Source organism: Phocoena sinus, chromosome 1 (genome assembly GCF_008692025.1).
Source record: "Phocoena sinus isolate mPhoSin1 chromosome 1, mPhoSin1.pri, whole genome shotgun sequence".
NCBI classification, from domain to species: domain Eukaryota; kingdom Metazoa; phylum Chordata; class Mammalia; order Artiodactyla; family Phocoenidae; genus Phocoena; species Phocoena sinus.
The window spans coordinates 32,398,783-32,426,639 of record NC_045763.1 but is presented as its reverse complement, the minus strand read 5'-3'; the positions used below and the strand labels follow the sequence as shown (position 1 = coordinate 32,426,639).

At 55.9% G+C, this 27,857-nt stretch overlaps 2 protein-coding genes across 2 annotated transcripts; both read left to right on the top strand.

Moving 5' to 3' along the window:
- On the top strand, positions 1-27,577 carry LOC116760568 (bone morphogenetic protein 8B). Its single transcript, XM_032645585.1, has 7 exons — positions 1-337; positions 15,295-15,484; positions 15,924-16,072; positions 23,439-23,633; positions 24,417-24,496; positions 25,052-25,162; positions 27,428-27,577. Exons 1-7 carry the CDS (start codon positions 1-3, stop codon positions 27,575-27,577), a joined length of 1,212 nt encoding a protein of 403 aa, XP_032501476.1.
- LOC116757696 (succinyl-CoA:3-ketoacid coenzyme A transferase 2, mitochondrial-like) lies at positions 17,018-19,778 on the top strand. The gene is given in 7 exon segments (XM_032639767.1): positions 17,018-17,117; positions 17,347-17,504; positions 17,840-17,966; positions 17,969-18,156; positions 18,159-18,552; positions 18,555-18,895; positions 18,897-19,778. Coding segments are annotated over 7 exon segments (1,707 nt in total). The 3' UTR covers positions 19,296-19,778.
- Positions 27,578-27,857: the final 280 nt, after the last annotated feature.

The window sequence follows — 27,857 nt, the reverse complement described above, 5'->3', positions numbered from 1 at the left end:
ATGGCCGCGCGCCCCGGGCCGCTCTGGCTGCTGGGTCTGGCGTTGTGCGCGCTGAGCGGCGGCGGCGCCTCCGGCCCGCGCCCGTCGCCCGGCTGCCCGCAACGGCGCCTGGGCCCGCGCGAGCGCCGCTACCTGCAGCGCGAGATCCTGGCGGTGCTCGGGCTGCCCGGGCGGCCCCGGCCCCGCGCGCCGCCCGCCGCCGCCCGGCTGCCCGCGTCCGCGCCGCTCTTCATGCTGGACATGTATCGCGCCATGGCCGGCGACGACGACGAGGACGGCGGGACCCCCGAGCGGCGTCTGGGCCGCGCCGACCTGGTCATGAGCTTCGTCAACATGGGTGAGAGCGGGCCCGGGGTGGGCGGCGGCGACCCCGCGAGAAGGCACGTGGGGGACGGCGGGCCGAGGGGCCCCTCGGGGGCTGAGCGCGGGCTGCAGGGGCGTGTGCGCCACCTCGGGCAGGGCGAGCGCCCTGCTGGGAGCGGGGAATCCCCTTGTCGTGGACAAGGAAAGGCGGGAGGAAAAACCGCCCGGGTAAGGGCAGCGAAGTCTCAGCGGGTTGGGGGTCGGTGAGCTGCCGATCCGTCAGGGACAGATGAGGGATGCGAGTCCCAGAGGCGTACATTCACCCGCAGCCAAATACATCTGATGGTAAGATTCATGTAGTGTCGGGTGGACGCGGGCAGTGCCAGGAAGACAGTCTGGTACTGGGAAGGGAGGCAGATGAGTAAACAGAGGCTGTGATGCTGTCACGTTGATAAGGGCGGTACTGAAGAGAGGGACAAAGTTCAGCGTGGAAAACCGTGGTCACATCATCAAAGCACCAGAGTAGAGATGAGGACCCAGATGTTCTGAGTCCACAGCAGCCACTTCCCTGGGCCGCCTAGGGGTGGGGTGCTGCTGCGGGGTGGGACGGTGGGGAAGGAGTAGACTCTGAGCTCAGCGGGGCAGGGACTGTGGTCTTGTCACCCTGGGCTCACACCCGGGACTTGGCTTGTCATGGAATGAGTGTCCAGGCCATTGAATGACCTGATGGGCAGCTTGGACCCTCTTTGTTCTCCCACGTAAAGCCCAGCTTTTCCTCTCTGCAGAAATTATACTCCAAATCGTGGAGCCATTTACCCTTAAAGTTCTCAAAGATAAGTTTCCCATTACTAAACTCTCTTTAATCTACATTCATGAACATATATCCCCCACCTGCTTTGCCTCCTGTCTGTGGCCAGTGAGGGGCAGGAGTCTGGGCTGAGGCAGACACTAGGATGGACCTTGGGACCCAAGGACTACAGCTCAGCCCCAGGTGGAGAGAGCTGTGGGACCCAGAGCAGGGAGAGGACCCTTGCCATGGTCACCAGCCTCCCTTCACCTACAGCACCGCTCTTAACCCTCCCAGCAACCTTGTTAGCAACATGACATTCATCCCCATCTCCCAGATGAGGACAGGGAGGCTCAGAGAGGCAGTGTCTTGCTCAGGACAATGTGGCCTCTACGTGGCCAAGCTCAAGGAGGTGACATTTCTTTGTCAGGAGGGCAGGCTTTCAAGGTGGAGAGAGCTTTCAGAGGGATTTCGGCAGAGGAACCCAGGGGTCAGAGTGACAGTAAGTTTTGTGGGTCTTCAACCATTTGCCTAAAGGAGGCCCGTCCCCCCCAAACCAGAGCTTGTGATGGGCTCAGGTTGGGGAGCGAGCAGCAGGAGGCAGCCGTTAACTTCTGCGGAGAGCCCAGTGCCAGGCACAGGACTTGGGCTGGTGGGTTCTAGATGCCACCTTCCTGGTTAGAGGGCAGGGGTGGGGACTTGGGACAGAGGCGACCACATGTGGAACTGAGGCTGGAGCTCCGTGCTGGGGGCAAGCTGACCCCGGGCTCAGGACCAAGAAGAGCTGTGGATGCAGTCACCCTGAGAATGCCTCCAGGGGAGCCGTCCATCTGAGTGAGTCACCGCCTAGCCCATGCCCCTCTTCCCTCAGCATCCCCTGGGGCAAGGGGTGCACAGCCCTGGTGGGAGCTGCTGCTGTGAGTCGAGCAGCACCCTGAGCTCAGGAGGAGCTGGTTGCCCTCCAGCTTCTGCTCTGTGATCTTAGGGAAGTCCCTTGCCCTCTCTGAGCCTCAGATCTCTGCTTGTAAAATGGGGCTCCTAGTGATCCATCCTCAGAGTTGTTGTGTGATAGGTTGATAGAGGGGGAGCGGCAGAAAGTCAGCCCCCTTTTTAGGGTGAACCTGGCCCTGGTCAGTGCTGATACCAGACCCTCCCAGCTGCTGCTCAGCCTTGGTGTGGATGTGATGGAAATGTCCCCACATGTCTTATAGACATGTGAAACCCAGAAACAGATTTTTAAAGTCAGCCAAAGGTGTTTCTATCTGTTTTTGAATAAAAACTAGCATTTGAAGTTCCATAGTCCTATAAATACTCATTTCACCCATGCAGCAATTTGTGAAGCTGTTTTACCAGCCTCATTTCATGGGCTCAGAGAGGTTAAATAACCAACCCAGGGTCACACAGCACATCCATGGCATCATCCAGGCTGTGCATTCCAAATCCCAGTTTCTTCCCACACCACCTCTGTGTGTTTCATGAAGATCTAAAGCCTCTGACGCTGTGGATTAACAAGCAGATCTTTGTTCAGTGGAAGCCTGGCCTGTGGGCAGTCCAGCCAGCTGTCTGAGGGCCTTCTTTATTCTCATGTACTAATTGCACTAGTAAAACTCCTTCAGTTCGAGTAGTTTTAACTGGTAATTACCTAGGCTGATGTGGGGGATAGAACCTACCAGGATTGTTTCCTCCTTTGGAGGCCCCGGCTCCAGGCCCCTGAAGGTCAGCGGCCCCTGAACCACCGTGGAGTCTAATAGCAGAGTCGCTGTGGCATCAGCGCCCACGCCGAGGCTCCCACACCTGTTGGCTCCAGCTCCACCTCTGCTATTGGCCTCATCAGCTCCTGAGAAGCCAGTCGGGCCTGGTGCTTGCCAGGCCCCTGACCGTCAGTGGCACCTGTAGGACCCAGAGGCCTGGGCCTGCCGTCCAGGGGTCAGGCCTCTGCTTTTGAGCAGATGCTTTAGGAGCCATGTCGTGACTGACAGGGCCTGTGTTGGGGGCCAGGGCTGCGGTCAGAGCTGGGCCCTGCCTGTTGATCTCCGCCTGTGGACTCTTGGCTCCCCTTGGCCAGGACACAGTGACGGGGCCAGTGCCCTTGAGGAGCGGACGGAGTCTGTCCCTGGTGCCGCCTGAGCTCAGGGGAGGAGGCCCTGATCTGGGAGGCAGCGCCCAGGTTCTTGTCCCTCCTGGGCCTGCCGTGGACTCCTGCCCGTCCCGAGCCACATCCCTTCCCTTCTCTGGGCCTCTGCTTTCCTGTCCGGCCCTGTGGCTCCGGCCCTGTGGCTCCTCGGAGGCAGCTTCTCACACCACCACCCATCCCTCCACCCAGCTCGGTGTGACTGGCTGGACCCCCGAGGGCCTCAGCCGGCCCAGCCAGCCCTGAGGGAGGAATGAGGCAGCAGAGGCCACCTCTGCATGTTCCTCCTGAGCCCTTCTCCGCATCCTCTCCTTGGAGCACCAGGTGCCCATGCTCTAGAGTGAGAAACTGAGGCACAAACAGCACTGCAGGCAGAAGTGTAGTCAGAACTGGATGGGCCATCTTCACTTTTGTCCTGACCCTTCCCTGGACTGGACTGATTCACTCCCGTGATCCTGGGTGGCTGAGGACACGGGTGGGGATGAGCTGAGGCTGTCGGATTTGGGAGACGCAGGGCTCAGTGCGAGCGAGGGACCTGGCCCGGGTCCTGCTCAGCCCCCTGACCTTCACCTCCGTGAGCCCCGGGGTCACTTTCTTTGGTTCTTTAGTAAGCAATTCTTGCATATTTTCCTGAATTCACTCCACAAATTGTCATGTAGTACCTGCTCTGTGCCAGGCTCTGTTCTAGTTCCTGGAATATGACAGGGAATGAAACTAAGTCCCCCCTTGTGGAGCTGACCTTCCAGTGGGAGAGAGAGACAGATAACAGTACATCAGCCACAGGTGATTGTCACGTGGTCTAGACAGTGACGCCTCTCTCTGGAAACCGGGAGCGGATGGACAGTGGGAGGGCAGGCAGGACTGGGCTGGGGGTTCTGGCCTGGGACTCAACAGAATTTGCATCATGACTCCACCCACTACTCTCAGTGTGATCTGGATTTTCAGTCCACCTCTAGGAACCTCAGTCTTCTCCTCTGTAAAATGGAGATACTCATGGTACCCACCCTAGGGGCTGTTCAGGGATTGTGTGAGATGACACCCAGGGATGACCACATGCCCAGAACCTCCATGTCTGTCCTTTCATCTCATCTCACATTTACTGTCACATCTTTCTTTAAAAAGAGGACAGTGAGGGGGCTTCCCTGGTGGCGCAGTGGTTGAGAGTCCGCCTGCTGATGCAGGGGACACGGGTTTGTGCCCCGGTCTGGGAAGATCCCACATGCCGCGCAGCGGCTGGGCCCGTGAGCCATGGCCGCTGAGCCTGCGCGTCTGGAGCCTGTGCTCCGCGATGGGAGAGGCCACAGCAGTGAGAGGCCCGCGTACCACAAAAAAAAAAAAAAAAAAAAAAGAGGACTGAGGTTCAGGGTACTTTGGTGGTTTTCCCAAGGTACACAGCAGGTTGTCTCCCTGCCTGCACATCCTTTGCTGTTGTCCTACACAGAAGCTGCCTCTCCCCCTGGCTCAGGGCCCCTCATTAGGTGCAGTTCATGCTGCTGAATTGGACTGTATTAAATGTGAGCTTGTGTTATAAACTAGGAACGTGATTTTCAAAATATCTGTTTTGGGATTTATAGAACTGATGCATATTCATTGTAGAAAATTCATACCGTATGGATACATTATAGAATTTCATGATAGAAAATTCAGACCATATGTCTAGAAACATATAATATGGAAGCTCCTAATAATCCTCTGTCTACCTCAGGGAGAACCAATGTTTAATCCTTTAGCTTAGCCCTTCCCCAGCAACCGGCCCTGATATTTTATCAATTTGTGTTATTCTTTTTTACAAAGTGGAATCTAAATGCCCACTGTTTTGCCATTTTGTCTTTCACTTAACAATAAATCCTTTATCCGTCTTGAAAGTGACTATTAAGTGACCACATTATTTTTCTTTTTATCTATCTACCTTTTATTCATTTATTTTTATTTCAACTTTATTGAAGTATAAAATTTACATATAAAATTGTAAGTTATTTAAAGTGTACATCAGGATGATTTGCTATACATATACATATAACATTCCCCCCATCTAGTTAATTAACACATTCATCACTTCACATATGTATTCTTTTTTGTGTGTGAGAACATTTAATTTCTACTCTTTTAGCAAATTTCAAAATTATATAATAGTGTTATCAACTATAGTCGCCACGTTTTACATTAGCTCCTCAGACCTTATTCAACTTATGGCTGAAAGTTTGTACCCTGTTATCAACCTCTCCCTATTTCCCCCACCCCCAGCTCCTGGCAACCACTTTTCTACTGTTCTGACTTTTTAACTTTTTAAAATCCACATATAAGTGATATCATGAAGTATTTGTCTTTCTCTGGCTTACTTCACTTAGCATAATACCTTCAAGTTTCATCCACGTTGTCGTAAATGGAAGGATTTCCTTCTTTCTCATAGTTGAATAGCATTCCCTTGTGTGTGTGTGTGTGTGTGTGTGTGCGCGCGCGCGCGCGTCTTATCTTCTTTATTCATCTGTAGATGGACACTGAGGTTATTTCCACATCTCGGCTGTTGTGAATAATGCTGCAATGAACATGGGAGTGCAGATATCTTTTTTTAAATTGAGATATAATTGACATATAATATTATATCAGTTTCAGGTGTGCAACATAATGATTCAATACTTGTACATATTGCAAAATGACCACTACCATACTTACACTTTTTTCTCTTTGATATCCTGTTTTTATTTCCTCTGGATATATATCCAGAAGTGGGATTGCCGGATCATATGGTGGTTCTATTTTTAATTTTTTGAGGAACCTCCATATTATTTTCCATAGTGGCTGCACCAATTTACATTTCCACTAACAGTGCACAAGAGTTCCCGTTTTCCCACATTCTCACAAATACTTGTTATCGCTTGTCTTTTTTTTTTTTTTTTTTTTTGCGGTACGCGGGCCTCTCACTGCTGTGGCCCCTCCCGCTGCGGAGCACAGGCTCAGCGGCCATGGCTCACGGGCCCAGCCGCTCCACGGCATGTGGGATCCTCCCGGACCGGGGCACGAACCCGCGTCCCCCGCATCAGCAGGTGGACTCTCAACCACTGTGCCACCAGGGAAGCCCCGCTTGTCTTTTTGATAATAGCCATTCTAACAAGTGTGAGGTGATAGCTCATTGTGGTTTTGGTTTGCATTTCCCTGATGATTAGTGATGTTGAGCACCTTTTCATGTACCTGTTGGACATTTGTATGTCTTCTTCGGAAAAATGTCTATTCAGTTCCTCTGCTCATTTTAAAATTTGTATTGTTTGTTTTTTTGCTATTGAGTTGTATGTGTTCTTTATATATTTTGGATATTAACCCCTTATCAGAAATATGGTTTGCAAATATTTTCTCCCATTCAGTAGGTTGCCTTTTCATTTTGTTGATGGTTTCCAAGGGTATTTCTCTTTCCAAGAGTTGAAGGTGGGTCTCTTTTCTCCAAAACCCTGCTTGGCCATCAGAATGGTGTGCCCTATGAATCCCTGACGACTGGCTACTCCTCCCCGCCCCCATCTTCTCAGTCTTTTCTCACCCTTCTGAGGTAAATGACTACTATTGCCCCTAGGTGACAGGGAAGAAGTCTAGTCTCAAAGAGTATAAGTGACTGGCCCAAGGTCCTGGGTGCCCAGATCGATCCAAAGGAGCAGATATGAAAACTGGGTCATAGCAGTGAGGAGGGTTGGCCTTGGAGGTGGGAGAGCACAGTGGGGAAGACCAGGTTTTAATTCAGGGTCTGCTACTTGAGATCTGTGAGATTTTGAACAGGTTACTTGAAGTCTCAGCATCTCAGTTTCCTCATCTTTAAAATCAGGATAATAATACCTATACCATAGTGCAATGGTTATACAGGTTAAGGCATTGAAAAACTTAGCAAGTGCCTGGGACCGCTCAGTAAACAGTAGCCAGAATTACGCGGAAGAGCCTGCTGTGTTTGTCTACCCTCCCGCCCCCATCATTTACTTGGGGACCTGGAGCCAAGTGGTAAGAGCACGGTTCCAGAATCAGATCCCCATTCTACCACTTGTTTTTAGTGGACGCTGCGGTGCTCCCCAGATATTCTCTTTGGGACTGCATCACTTGTTGCACCAGCTGCTTGGAGGGTGGGCTGCTGACGGCTGGGTCCTTCTCTCAACATCAATCCACAAGCTTCTTGCTCAAGGTTGGGCACCCTCCTTGAGGGCACCCCACATCCTGGCTTATTGGGGTATAAATGCCCAGCCCCCTTGCCTCAAGGAGGGACAACTGTGAAGGGCCATCAGCCCAGAGCTCCCCATGCAGATGGGATGGGATGGCCCTTTTGTGATTGCGTCAACTGTTCAACTGTGCCCACTCCTGCTTGTTCCCTGCAAGAACACTCTCCACTAAACCTACCCACTCAGCCTGTTGCCCAGGAAGTCTGACCTAAGATATATTTATATGACTTTTGTGTAAGTTATTTACTGCTGTGTGCCTCAGGTTCCTCATCTGTAAAATGGGAGCGATAATAGTTCCTGCCTCCTAGGATGGCTATGAGCATTAAATGACTTACTCTATGTAAAGGGCTGAAACAGTGCCTGGTAAATGCTCAGTAAATGTTAGCCTGGTTTGATTGTTTGTTTGTTTTTAGCCCAAGTCCAGCGGGTCAGTGACAAGACCAGAAGTAAAACCCAGTTATTTCCTTTAACTGCTGGCTCTGCCCCCTGAGCCGCAGCCATTCCTTCAGAACAGTCTAGGGCTCTGAATACAGGAAGGGTTCTGGGGAAGCCAAAGGCTGCAAGACCCAGGTATGGAGAAAGTTGGATCCTTCAGTCTGAGGTCATTGCTTCACAAACACTCCTGGGAACCTACTGTGTGCTGTTGCCCTCCCTGGTTATCTTGGTGCCCACTCCAAAGCACAAGCCCCAGCCCAAGATCCGCTCATTACTGTGGGAAAGATAGGCCCACAGACAACTCAATGCAAATGATTGCAAAGTGGGAGAAATGGCCATTCCCCCACTCAGATACGAGCATGAAGGTTCAGTGCTGCAGAAGACAGACCAGGTCCCGCTCTCATTTGTGGGGGATGGACAAGGCCAGAAGAGGGGGAGGAATGAATGGCCTCCTGGCTGGGGGACAGAGAAGGCTTTGAAGGAGGTGGCATTGTGCTGGACCTTGAAAGAAGGGTAGAACTTAGTCAGAAGCGGGTGAAGGGAGAAGGTGTCCAGGCAAAGGGGAGACATGGAGGTGAAAAAGCTCTCAGCCTGTTCTTGGAACCGCAGTTACTCAAGTGAAAATCCACTCGTGGCTTCTCCTGCTTGGGACCTTCTGCGTGTTCCTTCTTACCAGCCTGGCACTCGGCATTTGACATTCTAGTCCTGCAAGAACCCTGCGGTGTTCCCTTGACATGTCCCCAACCTGATGAGGCTGTGGATGGGGAGAAAGAATGTAGACTTTGGAGACAGATACACCTAGACTCTCATCCCACCTTGGGGGCTTCTGGGTGTGGTCTTGTGCAAATCAGTTAACTTCCCTGACCTTCGGTGTTCTCAGCTGTAAAATGGGGTGAAGAATGCCTCTTTCACAGGGTTGCTGTGGTTGCCAGCCTCCAGTATAGTTCTCAATGATCCCTGCCTCCTGGTTTTCACACCCTTATGTCCTCCCACACTGGGCCAGCGCTGGTCTATGTGACCAATAGGATGTGACAATAGGGATGCTGTGTCACTTCCAAGATTAGGTTATGAAAACACTGCAGCTTCCGTCTTGGGCTCTACCTGCCACCCCCAAGATGACTCATTCTGAGGAAAGGTCATGTCGTGAGAGGTCCACATGAGGAGCCTCTACCCTCAGCCACAAGTGTGAGCTTAGAAGTGGATCTGTTCATCCCAGTCAAGTCCAGAGACCACAGCCCCACCTGACAGCTTGACTGTCACCTCATGAGAGACCCTGAGACAGAGCCACCCAGCTAAGCACCTGGATTCCTGACCCTCAGAAACCATGTGAAATAATAAGTGTTGGTTGTTTTCAGCTGCTATATTTGGGGTAATTTGTTACACAGCAATAGATAACTAACACAGTTAGGTAAACATTAACAAAAATGGCCTGTGTAACGTGCCCAGGATGGTGCCTGACATACAGTTCAGTGCTCAAAAAATGGGAGCTGACACATTATTTCCCACCTCCGTGCTTTGCCTCAGATACTTTACTCCATTTCTGCTTGTCAGAATTCTTCCACCACTCTCAACTATGTTTCCTAGAAAAGTGTTCTCTGACCACTTCTCCCCAAGGCACCTCCACGAGCGCCCTCCACCTTGATCATCTGTATTTCTCTTAGGAATGGAGTTGCTTTCTGCCTGTCTGATTCAGGGGCACATCTAGTCCCTTTTTCTCTTACCCACCCCTTGGCCCTACTAAGAAACTATGAACAACCTCAGAACAGGGACCAAATCTGACTCTGGGCCTGGACGGATGGCACATAAGCAGGGCCAGCCTCCCGTCTTTTTTTTGTTGTTGCTTTTTTTTTTATAATTTGGCCACGCCACACAGCATGTGGGATCTTAGTTCCCTGACCAGGGATGGAACCAGCGCCCTCTGCATTGGAAGCACAGAATCTTAACCACTGGGCCGCCAGGGAGGTCCCTCCAGCCTCCCCATCTTTGCAGATCACCCTGTCCCTCCCCTGGGACCCAAGTACCCGCAGGGCCCTGCCTGGAGAACAGTGGCCTCAGCAGGCCACCTCTCAGGTACCTGTTGATGGAAGAATCTTGTGGAGAGGTGATTCCCGCATACCAGTATCGCCACCCAGAAAGTCCAGGGCCACTCATTTTATATGGGCTCCAAGTCTGCAAGTCCACGTGAAGGGCCCCTAACCTGACACGTGACCCCCAGCAAGTCTCTGCCGCTCTGGGCCTCAGTTTCCCATCTACGCAGGGTTGCCCCGAAGCCCTTTCCAGCTCCCACAAAAGAATGTGTCCCCCACCCTCCCTGCCCACTGATGGGGCTCCTCCAGGGCTGAGGCACAGGGCGGGAGGACACCCGCCACTCCTCACGGGCACCCATTCCCCACGGGAGAGAGGGGATGTGTCACCGTGACCACGTCCTTCTGGAAAGCCCCACAGTTCAGGCCTTTCCTGGGTTTGAACTGGAGGAACCGCATCCTTCTTGCTCACATCTCCTTGGATCTATTTTTGGCCTTGGCGGGCTTGATGTGGTGCAGTGGGCAGGTTTTTCCCTTTTAATTTGGGCTCTGAAGCCGGCTGAGGCCTGGACCAGTAATTATAAGCACAGAGCCATTTATGGAAAGAGCTCTTGAAAAAGTCAGTAATGAGAACTGACTAAAAATACCCCCAGAAGTGAAGCAGGGGGCCTGCTCTGGGCAGCGCTGAGATTCCTGGGCGGGAGGAAGCCCTGAAGGGGCAGAACCGGGGGGGTGATGGATTCTACAGCTCACTCGACACCCGCACGGGCCGCAGAGACCCGGGTGTTTCCTTAGGTCTGAGGGGCCCCTCGGCCTTGTTACCAGCAGAACCAGCCAGACGGGCCCAGCCCATCCGCCTCCGGGGCTCCAAGGGAGCCTGTCCCCCACCTCGGGGGCCGGGCCGTGAACGGAGGCGAGTCCCACAGTAAAGTGAGAACATGGGTGGCTTGGGTTGGAAACCCTCGGTGACGTGGAAGCCACTCCCAGACCAGCAGGATGCCCCAGCCCAGGGGCTGCGCTGCTGTATGCTGAGCCGCTGTCCTGGGGACCAGGAGCCCTTGGGATGAGGGGCCGGGCCTCCCCTCTCTGGGCCCCCGGGATGAGCAGACTGCTGAGGCCTCCCGTTTCCACCCCACATTGTTCAGTCTCTGTCCTCAAAGTGGTCACCGTCCAGAGGGCAGAAGAGCCAGGGACGGGGACCCCCGGGACAGGGACAGGGAGAGACCGGCAGGCTGATGTGTGTGGGCTCAGAGGCGGGCAAGGGGGCTTTCACAGCTGGACCGAGAAGAAAGTAGCCTTTATACTTGGCGGGATGGGGCAACTCCGGAGAGAGCGGCTTCGAGGAGGGACTCCAGGGGGAGGGTGTTGGCACCAGAAGGCCCAGGAGGCCGTGAGGATGGGCAGGGCCAGCCTGTGTGGGTGAGGGGCGGTGGCTGGACAGGAGAGCCAAGCGTAAGACCCTCCCATGGGCCTTGAGGGGCTGGGGAAGGGTTTGAGGGCAGGAAGGACTGTCAGGTCAGAAGATGCCATTCTCTTAATAGCCACACTGGACTGGAGGAAGGGGGTGTCTTTTGAAGTCTTACTTTTTGGTCAGGAACAAGACAGATTTAGGTTGTCCGGGTGACTCTACATTTTGTTGAGGGCACAAAAATAGCCAAAGCCGATGAAGGTGTTGGGCGGGTGGCATCTGGAGTCTGAGCTGTGGGTGCAGGGCCTCAGACATGGAAAGGCAGAATGAGGGCCATAGACATGGTGGTGGAGGCCGCCTCCTCCTGTGGGCCCTCCCCTCAACCGCGGGGTCTGGAGCTGGTTTATCAGGGGCTGGAGGCGAAGGCCGAGGGTCCAGTTAGCACCCACTGGTGAATCGTGACTGTTTATTGTTCTGGGGGCTGCATTAAGGCGATCTGGAAAGTAAATTAATTTGCTGCTGCTTCTCCAGACAGAAAAGCTGGTTCAGTGATTGAACATTTTGGGCAGCTTTTTATAATTTTGTGGAAAATAAACGTGTCAAGGTGCCTATGGAGCCAGACATACCTTTGTCTGCTCCCTGTGCCCAATGAAGTGCATTGTGCCTGTCTTTTCATATCTTTGCCAGTGTGTCTTTGGGAATCTTGGGTCAAAGGATAAATTCATAGGTAATTTTGCCAGGGTATTGCAAAAGGTTGTTGCCAAATTCCTTTCCACGGTATCCCTACCAGCACCATGTGAGAATACGCACATCTGCACTTACCTATTTCCTTCTCACAGGCCATACTGTGCATCCAAGGACAAGCCCCCCGACCCCTTCCAATCCTCTTGAAACCATAATGCTCTGTATTTTACTTACAATAGAAATGGCATCCCCTATTTTATTTGTCTTGTTTGTTTCTATTCTGTCTCCCCTGTTAGACTGTAAACACTGGGAATGCACTGTCTTGTTCTGTCTGTTCACTGCCGTGCTCCCAGTCAGAACAGACTCTTACATACCGTAAGAACCTGATAAATTTGTTTATAAATTGAACTTGATAAATTAATGAATAAATAAATGAATGATGAGTACACTCATTTAGAAAACAATCACTCAGAATCTCCCCTTCCCCTCCACCCCATGGCCTTGCAGTTGCCGACGTGGCCTTCGAGGGTATCTCATCTTGGCTCAAAGTTGGGAGTTTGCAAGTCAGGCTCATCCCAAACTCCTGTTGAACAGCCGTCCCTCCCAGTCCATTGCCTGACTGTTTACAAAGTCCTTTCATGGACTTGTGAGGAAAGCTGGGTGTCTCCTCATTCCCAGTTCACACAGGGGAAGACCAGGCCCAGAGGGGATTTCCATACCTGGTTAGTGCAGGGACAGGCCTGCAGTGAGGCCCTGACCACTGGCCAGAACCCTCCAGGATGCCCTAAGCTGCCTCTCTGGCTAAAACAGGCTCGGTCTGCACAGTTAACAAGGGGGAAATAGAGGTGCCAGAAAATGCTTTCCCAGAACACCAACTTTTGGGAACTCTCTCTCCTAACTCAAAGCCACAGGCACTGAAAAACCTGCAACTCCACAGGTGGCCTCGCCCTCCCCTCCCCACTGACTGTCAGATAAAGGAGTCACTCTCTTTACCCAGTTCCACACTCAGGATATTTCACCAATTTCTGATGAAAATCATTCTCCTAAAAATGTCCCGCCTCTAGTGCTTGCCTGGAACTGCTGGGGTGGGCGGTTCCCTGTGCTGGAACTATTGTGGGGGTGAGGGGGTGGTGGGCATTGATTTCACAAACCCACCGGATGGAAGTTTGGAACTGGGGTCACCCCAGGTGAACAGGGCTCTCTTGACCCAGCACACGCGGGCCTCCAGCTCAGCAAGCGAGGGAGGCTACAGAGTCTGGTGCCCGCAGGAGCTAGCAGGTTTGTGGTTGTTCCCTCAGTCCTGGATACAACATGAATGAGTCAGTGTCAGGCCTGCAGACAGAGGTTCCCAGTGACCCACGAAGGGTCACCCACTGTGCCTTGGGGGCAGATATATAAGAATGCTTTGAGAGGGGTCAGGTTCAGGGCATGGCTGAGTGACCCCTCCGTATTCTTGGGGCCACACCCTGTGACAGCCAACAGCCTGGACCTATTTCATCCTGCAGATCAGGGATGCTTACACAGTCACGTAACCGAGGTGGTCTCTGCAGTTACCGAATCCACGGAAATTGTCCCCAAAGCTCTGTGTGGGAGTGTGTAGGGAGGAGGGGACTCGTGTGGTGATATTCATGGCGAGCATCACTCAGCAAACGTCCAGAACCCTGCCCTCCGTGCCCTGCCTGTATGGGAGGACCCGGATCCGTCCTGTGTCACGCTGCCCCTGGAACAGCCTGGCTCGTGGCTGGGCATTTACTGCGGGTCCAGCACCCTGTCAGACAATGGAGGTTCTATTTCCTCTCCTCCCTGGTCAGGGGATGAAACGCCCATCTCCTGCCCAAACATGTGTCCACTGGCCCCACCCAGCACAGCTGTTTGCCCATCCATCACCGGACCAGGTCTCCACCGCAAGGACAGGAAGTGCTCCCACATCCGCCTCTGCCACCAGCCTGGTGACTTGTGGTCTCTGAGTCCAGTAGCCAGAGAGAGAATTTTTAAAAAGACTCACAGACATGTAATTAAAATCTCAGTGTTGGTTTTGGGGGAAGGCTCTGGGAGGCTCCCGCCCCTGCTTTGCGGAAACACAGATTTTTAGTGTTTGAAAGTGACAGGAGGCTAAAGTGAGACGCTCTAAATATACTGTCCTGGGCATTTCCGGGCAGCTGGGGAAATATGGGGTTTTTTCTGCTCCTGTGGTCTCTTGCCCAGACTGTTAGAGCAGCCCTGCCACTGGCCTGCCTCGGGTCCCCTCCAGCCTGGGCTTTACCCTCGCCTCCACACATAGCTTCCACTCTACCCTTAAACCACACTCCCTTCCTGCCCAGAGCCCTGACCCCCCACTGGCCAGAGCACAGCCCACGCTCCAAGGCCAGAATTCCAGCTCTCCGCAGTCAGGCCACAGCCAGACTTATGCCCTGAGCCGCACATTGCAGGATGGTGGGCGGCCCCAGCACCTCACACCTGTGCAGGACCTCTGCCTAGAATGTCTTCTCCCCCACCTTATCCACCTACCAAGAGTCAGTCCCATCCTTCAAGGCCAGTTCAGGTGTCACCTCCTCCGGGAAGCCTGCTCAGATCATGCCGTGGGACCCTCCAGCTTCCCCAGCACTTGACCCAGCATCTCCAGGAGCTGTCATCCTACCTCGCCTCTTCCTGGTTCTTTCCGTGTCTCCCTCCGGGCCCCCTTCCTGCTTCCCCTTGTTCCAAAGAGGGTCCTGCCGTCCTTTCACCCTTTGCTGGGCTTTATGGCTGCTGTTTTCCCTGCCGGTGCTGTCGTTCCTTGGCTCTAGGCCTTTGCTCAGGCTGGACCCTGCCTCTGCAGCATCCTTCTCCCTTGACATCGTGGCAAATTCACTCTCACCCCTCAAGGCCCAGCTCCAAAGCCCTCTCTCCCCTCAACTCCCATCCACATACCGGCTGACTCCGGGAGCCCTGTCCTGCCCAAGTGCACTCAGCTATGTCCCTGCTGCCACCGTGGCCCTTTCCTGCCTCGGGTCTGATGTCCATCTCCCCAAAGGAGGGATCTGTCCTGTGCCCCATCTGTGGGTCCCAGAGCCAGCAGGATGCTGAGCGGGGCAAGCTGGGTTTGGGGCTTGCGGACCAGACATGGACACTGCCCTTGTGGCACCGCCGTGTGCCAGGTGCCGTGCCGGGCGCCTCACGACACAGCTCCCCGAGCCCTTCGGCACCCAGGAGGCAGAGCTGGGACAAGCCTGTTCTCGAGCAGGGAGCGGTCCCACCCAGACTGCCCGGGCCCCCAGGTCCCACCCGGCCCTGCCCACCCCGGAGCCCGAGCTGGAACCACAAGTGACGGCCAGTCCCACTTTGTCTTGCAGTGGAGCGGGACCGCACCCTGGGCCACCAGGAGCCCCAGTGGAAGGAGTTCCGCTTTGACCTGACCCAGATCCCGGCGGGGGAGGCCGTCACGGCCGCGGAGCTCCGGATTTACAAGCTGCCCAGTACCCACCTGCTCAACTGGACCCTCCACGTCAGCATGTTCGAGGTGGTCCTGGAGAAGTCCAACAGGTGCCTGCCCTGAGCCCCACGGGCCCACTCAAGCCTCTGTCGGAGGGTCCGGCCCAGCCCTGGGTGCCAGGGGGTGCATTTCCCAGAGGACAGAAGGGGAGCTTCCTGGGCAGCCCACCCTCAAAGGACAAAGATGGTTGGCCCGAGGCCTCATGTCACCGTGGGGAGAGGCCCAGCATCAGTCCTGGATTCAAGTCCCCACCCTACTGTCCGAGCTGTGGGACATGGGCAGGTCACTGAGCTCCTGAGCCTCAGTTTCCGCATCTGTACACGGGCACAGTAACACCTTTGTACAGTAGCCGCAGTGAGAAAAGGCATGTAAGGCACCCAGGTCAGAGCCAGGCGGGGTAGATGCCCCACTAATGGTCCCCCAGGAGGGCACTGGAAACACATAGGCAGCTGTGCCGGCCCTCGGTTAATTGTTCTTTCGTGTCCACAGGGAGTCTGACTTGTTCTTTTTGGATCTTCAGACGCTCCGATCTGGGGACGAGGGCTGGCTGGTGTTGGACGTGACAGCAGCCAGTGACCGCTGGCTCTTGAACCGTAACAAGGACCTGGGACTCCGCCTCTATGTGGAAACAGATGATGGTAAGACTCGGGTCAGCAGCGAACCTTACCCTGGGGGCTCCTCCGAGGAAGCTGCTGGCGGCAGGTGCAGCTCGAGCCCCTCACCGGGCCCTGGAGGCCTGGCCTTTTCCATCTGTGCTGCTGGGGGATACCTCCACCCCTATGCGGGGGCTCAGTGGGTAGAGAGTGAGGTTTCCGCAGTGCAGGACAGCAGGAGACCCCCTACCAGCCGAGAGTCCCTCCTCTCCTTTTGCAGGACCAACAGCTGTGTTGCTCAGAGTGAGTCCACGTTTTCCCTCCCCAAGAAATGGGAGATTCTTTCTACTCTACGGAGCTGCCTTCTGCACCAGGAGTTTCCGTCCTGGGCTGGGCGAGGGGAAGCGCTCACACCCTCAGGCTCTGAGGCAGAGGCCTGGGTGTGAATCTCAGCTCTGCAGCCTTCTAACTCGGTGACCTTGGCAGGTTACTTACCTTCCTAAGTAAGCCTCGGTTTCCTCATCTGTAGAATGAGGATTCACACCTTCATTCATTTAGCAGCTATTTTGGGGAGAGCCTCCTGGTGGGCCCAGGGTTGGTGTGTCTGCAGTACAGCGGGGGCCACCACGGCTGGAACACAGAGGGCTAGGCAACGGCTGTGAGGAGGCTGAGAGAAGTGGGCAAAACAGTAACTCTGAAATAAATGTCATCTTATTTAATAGCAGTGGAGGGGGACAGGATCTGATTCAGCGTTCTATAAAACAACCCTCTGAGACACTCCCCCTCAAGGGGGTGTAGCATCTCTCCCCCTCCTTCAGTGTGGGCTGCGCTTATAGACTTGCTTCCCAAAGTATGCTGTGGGCTGGGGCAGTACCTTTGCAGGGGCAACCTGAGCGGCACCCCTCAGCTGGGTGCTCAGGCTCCCATGAACACGTCATGTAGCTCCCAGACACCCTTGATCTGACGGAGTGGGAACAGCACTTCACCTCCATGGTCTTCGTCCCCAAAACCCGGAACCCCAGTCTCACCATGAGAAAAACATCAGACGACCTGAAACTGAAGGGCATTCTACAGAACACCTGCCTGACCGGTACTTCTCAAAACTGCCAAGGTCATAAAAAAACACGGGAGGTCTGAGAAATTGTAACAGCCCAGAGGTGCCTAAGGAGTTGTGATGACTATATGCCAATGTGGGACCCTGGGTGGGATCCTGGAAAAAGGACGCTGGAGAAAACTACTGAAATCTGAGTAGATCGTGATGTTTAGTAAATAATAAGATACCAGTATTGGTTGATTAGTTGTGACAAATGTGGTTCCAGGACAGTACGTGCTGGGGACACAGGTGTGGGAACCGCTGACGTGCAGGTGGATCTGGGGGCAGGGGGACGGGAGTAACGCGCCGGGGAGGAAGGGTGACGATGGAGAGGAAGGAGACAGCGCCCAGGCTTCCCCAGAGGGACGTCGACTCAGGGCTTCCGTGCGCCAGTCCCCGGATCCCTCCAGTCCCGCCTGACGGTCCGGACCGGTCCCGCCTCCCGCCTTCCCGGCCCGGTCCCGCCTCCTGCCTTCGCGGCCCGGGAAGCCCGGCGCCTCGGGCCCTCGGAGCGCGGAGACAGAGCGGGGCGGCGGGGAGCCAGCCGGGGGCCCCCTGCGCTGTGACTCGCGGGCGGGGCGCGCATGGCCGCCGCCTGTCCCCGCTGGGCCCGGGGCCGGAGCCCCAGCCGGAGCGGAGCGGACGATGGCCGCTAGGTGCCCGCGCTGGCGACGGGCGGTGTGTGCGGCTTCACCAGCAGCGCCCGCGCGCGTGCCTAGTCCTACGTGGAGGCCGTGAGAGACATCCCGGACGGCGCGAGGATCATGGTTCGGGTCTTCGGCCTCAGCGCGATCCCGGAGAACCTGATAGGGGCGCTGCTCAAGACCCGCGTGAAGGACTTGACAGTGATAGCAGCAATGTGGGGGAGGAGAACTTCGGGCTCGGCCTTTTCCTGGGGACCAAGCAGATCACCCGCATCGTCTGCTCGTACTTGGGGGAGAACTCGCTCTGCGAGCACCGGTACCTGGTGGGCGAGCTGGAGCTGGAGATCACGCCCCAGGGCACCCTGGCCGAGCGCATCCGCGCGGGGGGGGCACCGGCGTGCCCGCCTTCCACACCCCCACGGCCTACGGGACCCTGGCCCAGGAGGGAGGCGCACCCAGCAAGTACTTAGAGGACGGCCACATCTCCATCCTGAGTCAGCCCAGGGAGGTGAGGGAGTTCCACGGACAGCAGTACTTTCTGGAGCACGACGTCACGGCCGATTTTGCTTTGGTGAAAGGGTGGAAGGCCGACTGGGCAGGAAACGTCATCTTCAGGGCCAGTGCCAGGAACTTCAACGTGCCCATGTGCAAAGCTGCGAGAACCTCAGTGGTGGGGATTGAAGAAATTGTGGACCTGGTGTCGTTTGCCCCAGAGGACATCCATGTTCCTAACATTTACTTAGAGGACATCCATGTTCCTAACATTTACTTAGATCGAGGAATACGGGGGGAAAATATGAGAAAAGAAACGAGCATTTAATGATCCGGAAAGAGGATGATGAAATATGCAAGTCTGCAGATAGTATAAGGACACAGATCCTCAAGCAGGCAGCTCTTGACTTTGAGGACGGCCTGTATGCCAGTTTGGGCATAGGAATCCCTCTTCTGGCCACCAGCTACATCAGCCCCAGTATAACCGTTCATCTTCACAGTGAAAATGGAATCTTGGGCTTGTGTCCGTTTCCACTGAAAGAGGAGGTGGACGCAGGTCTCAACAATGCGGGCAAGCAAACAGTCACCCTTCTTCCTGGGGGCTGTTTTTTCTCCAGCGATGAATCATTTGCCATGATTCAAGGGGGGACACATCGACCTAACCTTGCTGGGAGCCATGCAGGTTTCCAAATATGGTGACCTGGCTAACTGGATGATACCCTGCAAGAAGGTGAAAGGAATGGGGGGTGCGATGGATCTGGTGTCCGGTACCAAGACCAGAGTGATGGTCACCATGGAGCACTCCACCAAGGCCAGTGAACCCAAAATCTTAGAGAAATGCACCAGACTGTTGACTGGGAATTGGTGCGTGGACCGCTTTGACAGAGAAGGTGAAATCATCACCGAGAAGGCTGTGTTTGACGTGAGAGGACTGACCCTGATCGAGCTCTGGGACGGCCTGATGGTGGAGGACATCAAAAAGAGCACGGGGAGCACCTTTGCCATCTCCCCGAATCTCAGCCCCATGCAGCACGTCTAAACCTAGCCGGAAAATGAACCTTGGTCCCAGAGCGTGTGCTTCTCCCTTTAACCTCCTGGATTGCATCCTGAGAAAGCCGCAATCACATTTCTGCATTTCACCAGCATCTGGCCGGCTTTCTCCTGCCATCCCAGACTGGCTGCCACTGGATAGGCTTTGTTCTCTCAAGAGGGACATGCTTTTAATTAAAAACAAAAGGAAAACAGAGGCACTGACCTTATATGTCCTGTGAGTTCTGAGAAAGCTCTGCTCCAATCACCCTCCTCCCTGTCTGTGGTATTTACATTAAATTCTATGCAGCTTGAGATGATCCCATGGGAAACGTTTCTCTGAAGTTCCTGCTCTTGTGAATGAATCATGAAATGTAGGGAAAAGTGATGGGGGAGGAACAACTCCACCCGGAGTCTGCGGAAGGCACCGTTTTAGTGTACTGGAACTATGAAAACATACACACATAAATGTGAATTTGTCACCAGGAGAAATGCTGTCTAAATGAAAGGTTTTTTCCTTTGGCTCTATTGACTTTCCTTCTGGGGACTTTCATTTTGTCGCTAAGTTTTGTTTCCTTGTAGCCTCACCTCCTCTGCCTCTCACATTTCTCCTCCTCGTAGCTAAATAGATGTCTCTAGAAGGGAAGCAAGACCGTCCAGGCGGCCAGTAAACTGGTAATAGGGGCAACTGAAGGGGGAGAGACCGTTGGTGCAGACATTTCTCCGAGAAGTCTCCTCTGTGAATAAACGGCCGCCTGTGTGTGGCCAAAGGCTGCGGCTTAGGATGGGAGGAGTTCTAGAAACCCGGTCGGTGGACTTAGATGGGTTTTCTCTTAAATCATAGCGTTCCTGTGTCGTCCAGATCAGACAGTTATTCCCGTCTTCTCTGTTACGGAGCCTAAACCAGCCTCTTGTTCATACTCCCTTGAAACCCATGAGGGGCGGTGACGTACTTCATCCTGAATCCACAGTCTCACAAACTAAACAGAAAAAAATGAGTTTCCGTTTGCGTGCGTGTGTGCGTGCGTGCATGCGTGTGTGGGGTTCAAACCCAGGCCTGCCATGGAGGCTGCGCTTTCTCAGTGCGGCTCTAGGGCTGCACAAAATGGATGGGAGCCCGTGGGTAAGAACAGGAAGCTCCAGCTGGTCAAGGAAGGCCTTTCAGAGAGGCTCCCTGCGGCCTCACGCTGACGGGAGGCCCGGATCCTGGAGTGGAGAGACAGTGCACCTGAGGGGACAGCCGCAGAGCGTCAGGGGACCGTGACCAGGCGGGCAGTGGATGGACGCCATCGAGTGGACTGTGCAACACCTTCTGGGGCTTCTGGGGCTTCTGGGGAGGAGGACTGATCTGCCCTGCCTGGTGGGAGACGTCCTCCAGCATCAGCCTGGGACAGGCAGAGGTTTCCAGAGGCAGACGAGTTACAGGTCTGTTCAACAGTAGCAAGAAGGAAAAGCATTGAGTTCCTAGTTCTCATGCGGTGAGGAAATAAATACCCTGTGGGACAAAAGCACACCTGGTCACAGCTGGCTCCCCTCCAAGGGTTTCAGCCAGGCGTCCTGATTGTCCTTCAACGTGGCACTAGGGTCACATCCATGACCGCAGGCTGAGGTGGGGCAGGGGCTGCAGGGAAGGGGCAGGTAGCACCCAGAGCAGAAAGAGGCCTTGGGGAGAGATGGGAGCAATCTTGGCCTGGCCCAGGGGAGGGGGCGTGAATCCCCAGGGCTGGGATAGGGCAGGGCAGCTGCCAAGACATCCGGGCCCTGATGGGGTAGACTCAGAAATGGGGGGAGGCTGGAGGTGTCAGGGGCCTTCCTGGCCCAGGGGAGCAGCATCTTCATCTGGGTCTGCGTGCCGGGGGAGGCCACAGTGTGGCCCCCATCTCGAGGTGTGGCCACACACCCCACGTCTCTCACAAAGGGGACAGCATGCCTGCCAGCACCCTCACAGTTCAGGTCTAGAGGCAGGGACCCTGGGCCTCAGAGGTTCCTGAAGTTCCTGCCTCTGCTTTCTGGAAAGGGTCCCGCCAGAGCCAGGCAGCCTGGGGGCCACCCCCTGGACAGCCGGGGCCTGCCCTGTGACCCAATCGCTCGGCGCCCAGGAGACCCCAATACGATCCTTGACCAGACAGTTGCACAAGAAAAGTCGACAGTGAGCACAGCCTCGGGAGCACCGAAGGTCTCCCTGCCCTCTCAGTGGACAGGGCTCTCCAGGGACTCACAGGACAGGGCTGCTGCACACGCAAGCCTGGAGGGCTGCCGGGCCAAGGCCACCCCATGCGTCCACCAGGTGTGGAGCTCTGCTCCAGTGCCGCGTGGACAGCCGCCCGCCTGCCCCCATCGCTCCACGGCCTCCTCCTGGTGCCCTCACGAGCCTTTCCCTCTGTGGAAGGGCTGCTGTGTGTCTTGTGGCTCTGCCTCCTCACGGGCCTGCTGTTCTTCCTCGTGACCCTAACCTGCCATGACCCAAACTCCCCGAACGGCTTCTCCCTGGGCCCCTTGCAGTGTCAGCTCCTGTCTCAGCAGGGTCATCCCTGAGTGGCACCTCTGATGGGCCCAGTGCATGTTTGTGGCAGGTGATGTCATAGGTCAAAGGTTGTTTAGTCAACCCTGGCCCATGGACTCAGGGCTAAAGCACAGCTGTGTAAGGGCCGGTGATGTCCCTGACCTGTAACGTGCAGTGGAGGCTCATGAGACCCACGAATAGAACACACATGTTTATGTATGTGTACACTAGCTGTATAAATGCACACGTGTGTGTACACATACATATATGTGCATGTGTGTCTATGCCTGTGCATCACTGCTGCAACACTGGGGTGAAATGTAGCTGGAAGTGGGATGTTCGGCCCTGGGTTTTAAGAAACATTAACAGTGAGCTTGTAGTCATGCCCTGCTGTTTAGTGTGAGAAAATTCCACAGGGAAAGGAAAGGAAGAGGTTCTATCACATTCTCATCTTTATGATGAAAGCCAGGAAATAAATGTCTAAAGATGAACTAATATCTAAATATTCAGATGTATCTACTCAAAGGAATTTTATACATTTGAAATGTTCATAGTTGAGACTTAACAACCGAGAAAAAGTTTATGTAGAAAAATTGGGGAAAATATAGACTTCTTTCTTACGCTCACAATTTAAATTAACATGAAAATAGCCCAGAAAAATGAAAATGATGCGTTGTAGCAGGGGAGGGGTTTTATGGGTGATATTTTTTCTAAGGTTCTTTACAGTTGTTATATATCGCTTTGACAATTAAAACACAAGAGGGCATTGGAACTGCAAAGAGGTACAGGAAGATAGTTCTACTGGTGGAGGTGACTTTTCCGGGGAGAAGCAGCGTGTTTTTCCGGCCTCCTCAGGCTTCAGCAGCTGCGGGTAAAATCCCAGCTTTACCAGCATCACTACTCCTAGGCTGAGGCCCCAGTCATGTCTCTGCCCACAGCCTTTTCTCTCTTCCTTCCTTTTCAAACCACAAACCCACTGGTTGAGAACTTAAATGGATAAGAAGCGCTCTGGAATTAGGTGCACGTGTCTGAACGTGGACTTGGGGTAAATGGCTCTGCCCGCGGAGCCTGGGGTCTCGTTTGGGGGCATCGGTGAGTGGCCTACTCTTGGGCGGTACTCAGGAGAGCAAGCACTGGGTCCTGGCAGCCGCTCCCGCCAGCCGGGTGTTGTAAATCCTACACTCATCCCCAGAAAGGATGGGGTGGAAGGTAGAACTCGGGCCTCGGGGCCCCGAGATGGATGGGAACCCTGGTTCTGAGAGTCCCCGGTAGTGGTGCTCTGAGCCGTCACCGAGGGGCTCTGATGCTTCTCAGTGAAGTGATGGGTCTGGCGTCACCATGAAGACTGGTTGAGTTCATCACGTGAACTGACTGAAAGCTGTAAAGCGCTGTCCCAACAGGCGGTGCCCTGGACCGTCACTAATCCCGAGCCTGTGCTCCCGAGGACCCTCCCCCGCTCCTGCAGACCTGCCCGCTGGGGGCTGGGGCTGGACTTGGGACTCGGGTCTTCAGAGGAGGAAACCGAGGCCCAGTGGGTCCCCTGCAGCCTCAGGCTCCGTGCTCCTGGCCCGCCCCCAGAGAGGTTCCTGCTGTGTCCCCATGCAGGGCCCCACCCTCGAGTGACCGCCCTCTCTGCTCTCTCCGTCTCAGGGCGCAGCGTGGATCCTGGCCTGGCCGGTCTGCTGGGGCAACAGGCACCGCGCTCCAAACAGCCTTTCGTGGTCACCTTTTTCAGGGCGAGCCCCGGCCCCGTCCGAGCCCCTCGGGCGGTGAGGCCCCTGAAGAGGAGGCTGCCGAAAAGAACCAACGAGCTGCCGCCCCCAAACAAACTGCCGGGGATCTTCGGTGAGGTTGGGACCAGGTGGTGGGGACAGAACCCTCCTGGCTTCAGTGGGGTCAGGCTGATTGTCCGTCACCCAGCCACCTTTCCTGACACCACTTTGCCCCTGCACCCTGGGGACCAGCCACGGCACGGTCTCCAGGGCTCTGAGCATCTGCCCTCGCCACCCTGAAGGCCCTTCCTGTCCTCCCTGGCTCACCAGGCCCCCACCCCCCCACACCCCCCCATCAATATCAGGTGCCCCTGGTGGCCCTCGGTGCTGCCCCGGGCGCCCTGCAGGATCCAAGCGTTTGTGTGAAGGTGTCCCTACCAGGCCAAGCCCCTGGGGATCACAGCCCCCTGGTGCCCTCCTTTCCTTCACGGGGAGCCAGGCTTTGCTTGGCCTCAGTGGGAGCCACTTGTCCTGTGGAATGGGCGTGCATGGAGAGGCGGATGAGGTCGGGGGTGTCTCCGGAGGAAAGGAGGAGGGGCTGCTGGGTGGCAGAGGGTCCCCGGGCTGCTGAGCGGACCATGGGGAGTCACAGGCTGAAAGTCAGGGGAGGCTGGGCTGAGCGTGGGGTGACTGTAACCACGGGGAATCATCTGGAGCCATCGAAGGTTCTTGACCAGGGTCACGGTGCCAGCAGAGCTGCAGAGATGGGCTTTATGAGACCCAATGGGTTAGTTTCCCATCGTTCATTTACTCAACAAATGAGCCCATCAGGGCGTCCCCCGCCCCAGGAGCTCCCCGTGGTAGGTGCACAAAGCAGGAACCCCAGCAAAGACCTTGCCCCTTCTGTCCCCCGCAGACGACGTCCACGGCTCCCACGGCCGACAGGTGTGCCGTCGGCATGAGCTCTATGTCAGCTTCCAGGACCTTGGCTGGCTGGTAATTCCTGACTCTCCTTCTTTCCTAAATGACAGTCCCCACCTTGATGATGGCAAGTGTATGTTCAAGAGGAGGTAGAAACATGGGGGATTTGCATTTTCTTGTTTTACTTTCCTCTGTTTTCCCAAGTTCTCTAAAGGGAGAATGTGTTGCTTCTGTAGTGAAAAGTGCTTTTTTGTGAAAACCATGAAAATGGAGACTGTCTGAATCCTTAGCCATAAAATGTCAGAGCTGCAGCAGGAAAACTGAGGCCAGGGTGGGCAGTGCCTCTGGCCTTTGCTGTGACTGGGGGTGAGCTGGGGAGGATGAAGCTGAGCGCTGATGGCGCATGAGGGGGACGGAGATCGTGCCCAGCCCTGTCTGCTGAGGGTCTTCCGGTGGCTGTCAGACCTCTGGGGGAAACTGCCCTGGGAGGGGCCCGAGGGTGGGCTGGTGGGCCCTGAGGCTGAGGGAGGGTAAGGGGCAGCCCTGAGTTGTGCTGTGACAGGTGCTGGACTGGGGGGCTCGGGAGGGGCACATGGATGGGACTCACCTTCTCCCATTACCTGCCCCCAGGACTGGGTCATCGCCCCCCAAGGCTACTCAGCCTATTACTGTGAAGGGGAGTGCTCCTTCCCACTGGACTCCTGCATGAACGCCACCAACCACGCCATCCTGCAGTCCCTGGTCAGTACCGCGTCCCTCTGCCTGGACGCCCAGGGGAGGGGTTTGCGGAGGAGAGGGGCGCGTGCAGCCAGCAGGTGATGGCAGCACTGCTGTGTCAGGGAGCTTTCTCTACATGGAAACTGTAAGGAACGGCACCAAAAACGGAGGAGAGCTTAAACACGCTCTCCTCCCGGGGTACGCTCCCGGGCGAGGTTCACTGGTCCGAGAGAAAGGGGCCAGAGAAGTCGCGCCCCGGGTGAGGGTTTGGGCAGAATTTATAGGGGAAGAAGGGAAAGGGGTGTGGTGAATCTGGGAGTGCGCAGGGTATTCCTTATTTGGTGGTCTTTTCGGGTATTGTGAGGGACCGTTAGTCCCGCCCCTCGAAAGGCGGGAAGGCTGGGCCGGGTGGAAAGTCCCCAGGTCAGTTCCTGGAACTGGGTGGTCCGGAAAGTCTCCAGGTCAGTTTCTGGAACTGGGTGGTCCGGAAAGTTTCGGTCGGCTGCAACCTGTGAGTCTGATTGCGTTCCGCTGCCTCGGGCCAGTTGGCCTTACAAAAACCTTTCTGCGTGCACGTGCAGTGAAATCCCACAGCCCTGCAGAAACTGGTCCCCGTGTGGGCCACCCCCAACCCGTGCACCTAAACAGACGTGCACGTGGGGGACTTGCACGTCCATGCGGTGGGTACCAGACTTACAAAGGCCCGCCTGCTGGTGGTCAGAGGCACAGCCCGTGCATGATAGGCGGGCATCCCACACGGCTACTTGTGCCCTCGGAACACACACGTGCACCATGTTCACTGGCACGTTCGGCCTCCTGTGTGTCACACATGCCCTCAGGGTCGGGGTGGATGACACACGTGTGGGTTCTGCCCCCTCTTCCTGTGCACGAGTCCCCAGGTACCCCGTGCCCTTCTGGTTTCCCCTCCTGTTCCTTTCCCGTGGCTCTTTTTTCTGCGTCCCTCCGGGCTCTTTGTGCCTCTTCAGGCTTTTGATGCCCCGGTGTCTGGGGAAACTTTAAACGCTGAAAACGTTTCTGACAGGAACACTGTTGCTGCTGCTTACCGCTAAGTGTTTGAAATGTTTTTTAGTGCTGAGGCTTCTTTCTAGAACATTGACCTGGACACTGTAGTTACAGGTTGTTCAAGGTGATGCCCTAGAGCAAATGAGTTAAGGCAGCATGGACCCCAGGATAATGCCTCCTTTCCCAATGGTCACATGGGATTTGCTGGACCCCTGGGGAGCTGCCTTCCTTGAAGAAGGTCAGGGGTGATGGAGCCTGTCCTGGCAGCAGGCTGCTCAGAGCTGGGGCTTCTGGGGTAGGGCTGGGCTCTGGGGACCGGGGGCCAGGCTGCCGGACAGGGACCCCCATGAGACGGCTTCGCCCAGGTCCTGCTCAGCGGCCTCCGTGAGGCCTGGGAGGTCCCGGTGGATGGAAGCAGGTTCCCTTTTCTCTCCAGCCCCTGACAGGCTGGGGGGCTGCCTTCCGGGCCCTTCCATGTGGGGCCCCGATGAAGAGTCCAGGGTGAACGGCAGCTCATCCTGCCGAGTCTCCAGATAAATATTTTTGTAGAGGCTGCAAGAGCTCACTCAGTCGGACTGTCTTTAGGGGTAGAGCTGTTTGGAGGAGGGTAGCGAGATCCCCGTGCCAGGTCCCAGTCGTGCCGCGGCCTCGGCCTCAGCCATGGAACTGGGCAGGTGACTCGGTCCCTGTGCCCTCAGTGGTCATCTGCCCAGAACAATCCCTGCCTAGAAATTGTTAGGAAGGGTGGAGGTGCTTTGAGGAACAACAGTGTCGGACACCCCAAGGGTGAGCCTAGAAGTCTGGCCGCTAGCAGGTGTAACACGGACCTTCACCGGCTCCCAGTCTGGAGAGGGAGACGGACCAGAAACAGCTCATGCAGACAAGACACGATCAGGGACGTTGCAGAAGCGCAGGGACAAAAGAGGAGCAGAGGGGACCCCGGGGGCGGTGCTGCAGGGGCGCAGGCAGGACCTGGGACACGTGCCGGGGGCCAGCAGGGTCAGGGTCGTCCTGTCTGACGGGAGGGGCTGTGACAGAAGCCACAGGTGCCCTGGCTGGGTCTGAGGGCAGCGGCGGGGTGGGGGGAGGGGTTGGGGTGGCCAAGTGGGCGGGGCGGGGGCAGAGTTCGCGCCAGCACCTGCCGGGCTGCGGGGCGAGATAGCGCCGGGGAGGGGCGAGCGGCAGGAGCCCGGGCGGCAGGAGCTGGGGGCTGGGACGGGGTCCCCGCGGTTCTCACGCCTCTGCCTGCCGCCCCCTCCCCGCCAGGTGCACCTGATGAAGCCTGACGCGGTGCCCAAGGCGTGCTGCGCGCCCACCAAGCTGAGCGCTACCTCCGTGCTCTACTACGACAGCAGCAACAACGTCATCCTGCGCAAGCACCGCAACATGGTGGTCCGCGCCTGCGGCTGTCACTGAGGCCCCGCCCCGCCTGCTGCGCCGCCCCTACCGGGTCAGGTCAGCCCTCCGCAGGGGGCACCCCCCAGCGCCCTCACAGCTCAGGCAGGGCGGCAGCGAGGGCGCCCCTCCGCTGCCCACATCCTGCCAGGGGCTGGTCCTCCCCAGGCCCCTCTGCCCCGCCCCCGCCCGGCGCCTGAGGCGGTGGTGGAACTGCGGCCTGGTGGTCTGCGTCCGCAGCAGGGTCCTACCCCCGCCCCTCCCCAGAGGCACGGGCTGACCGTTCTTTGGGGCTGGCAGA

Bases quoted from the DNA above. Each gene is read 5' to 3' on its own strand.
- LOC116760568 (XM_032645585.1), top strand. From the start codon at position 1: ATGGCCGCGCGCCCCGGGCCGCTCTGGCTGCTGGGTCTGGCGTTGTGC. The intron at 338-15,294 runs GTGAGAGCGGGC...TTTGTCTTGCAG, and splicing joins CATGAGCTTCGTCAACATGG to TGGAGCGGGACCGCACCCTG. The intron at 23,634-24,416 runs GTGAGGTTGGGA...TGTCCCCCGCAG, and splicing joins CAAACTGCCGGGGATCTTCG to ACGACGTCCACGGCTCCCAC.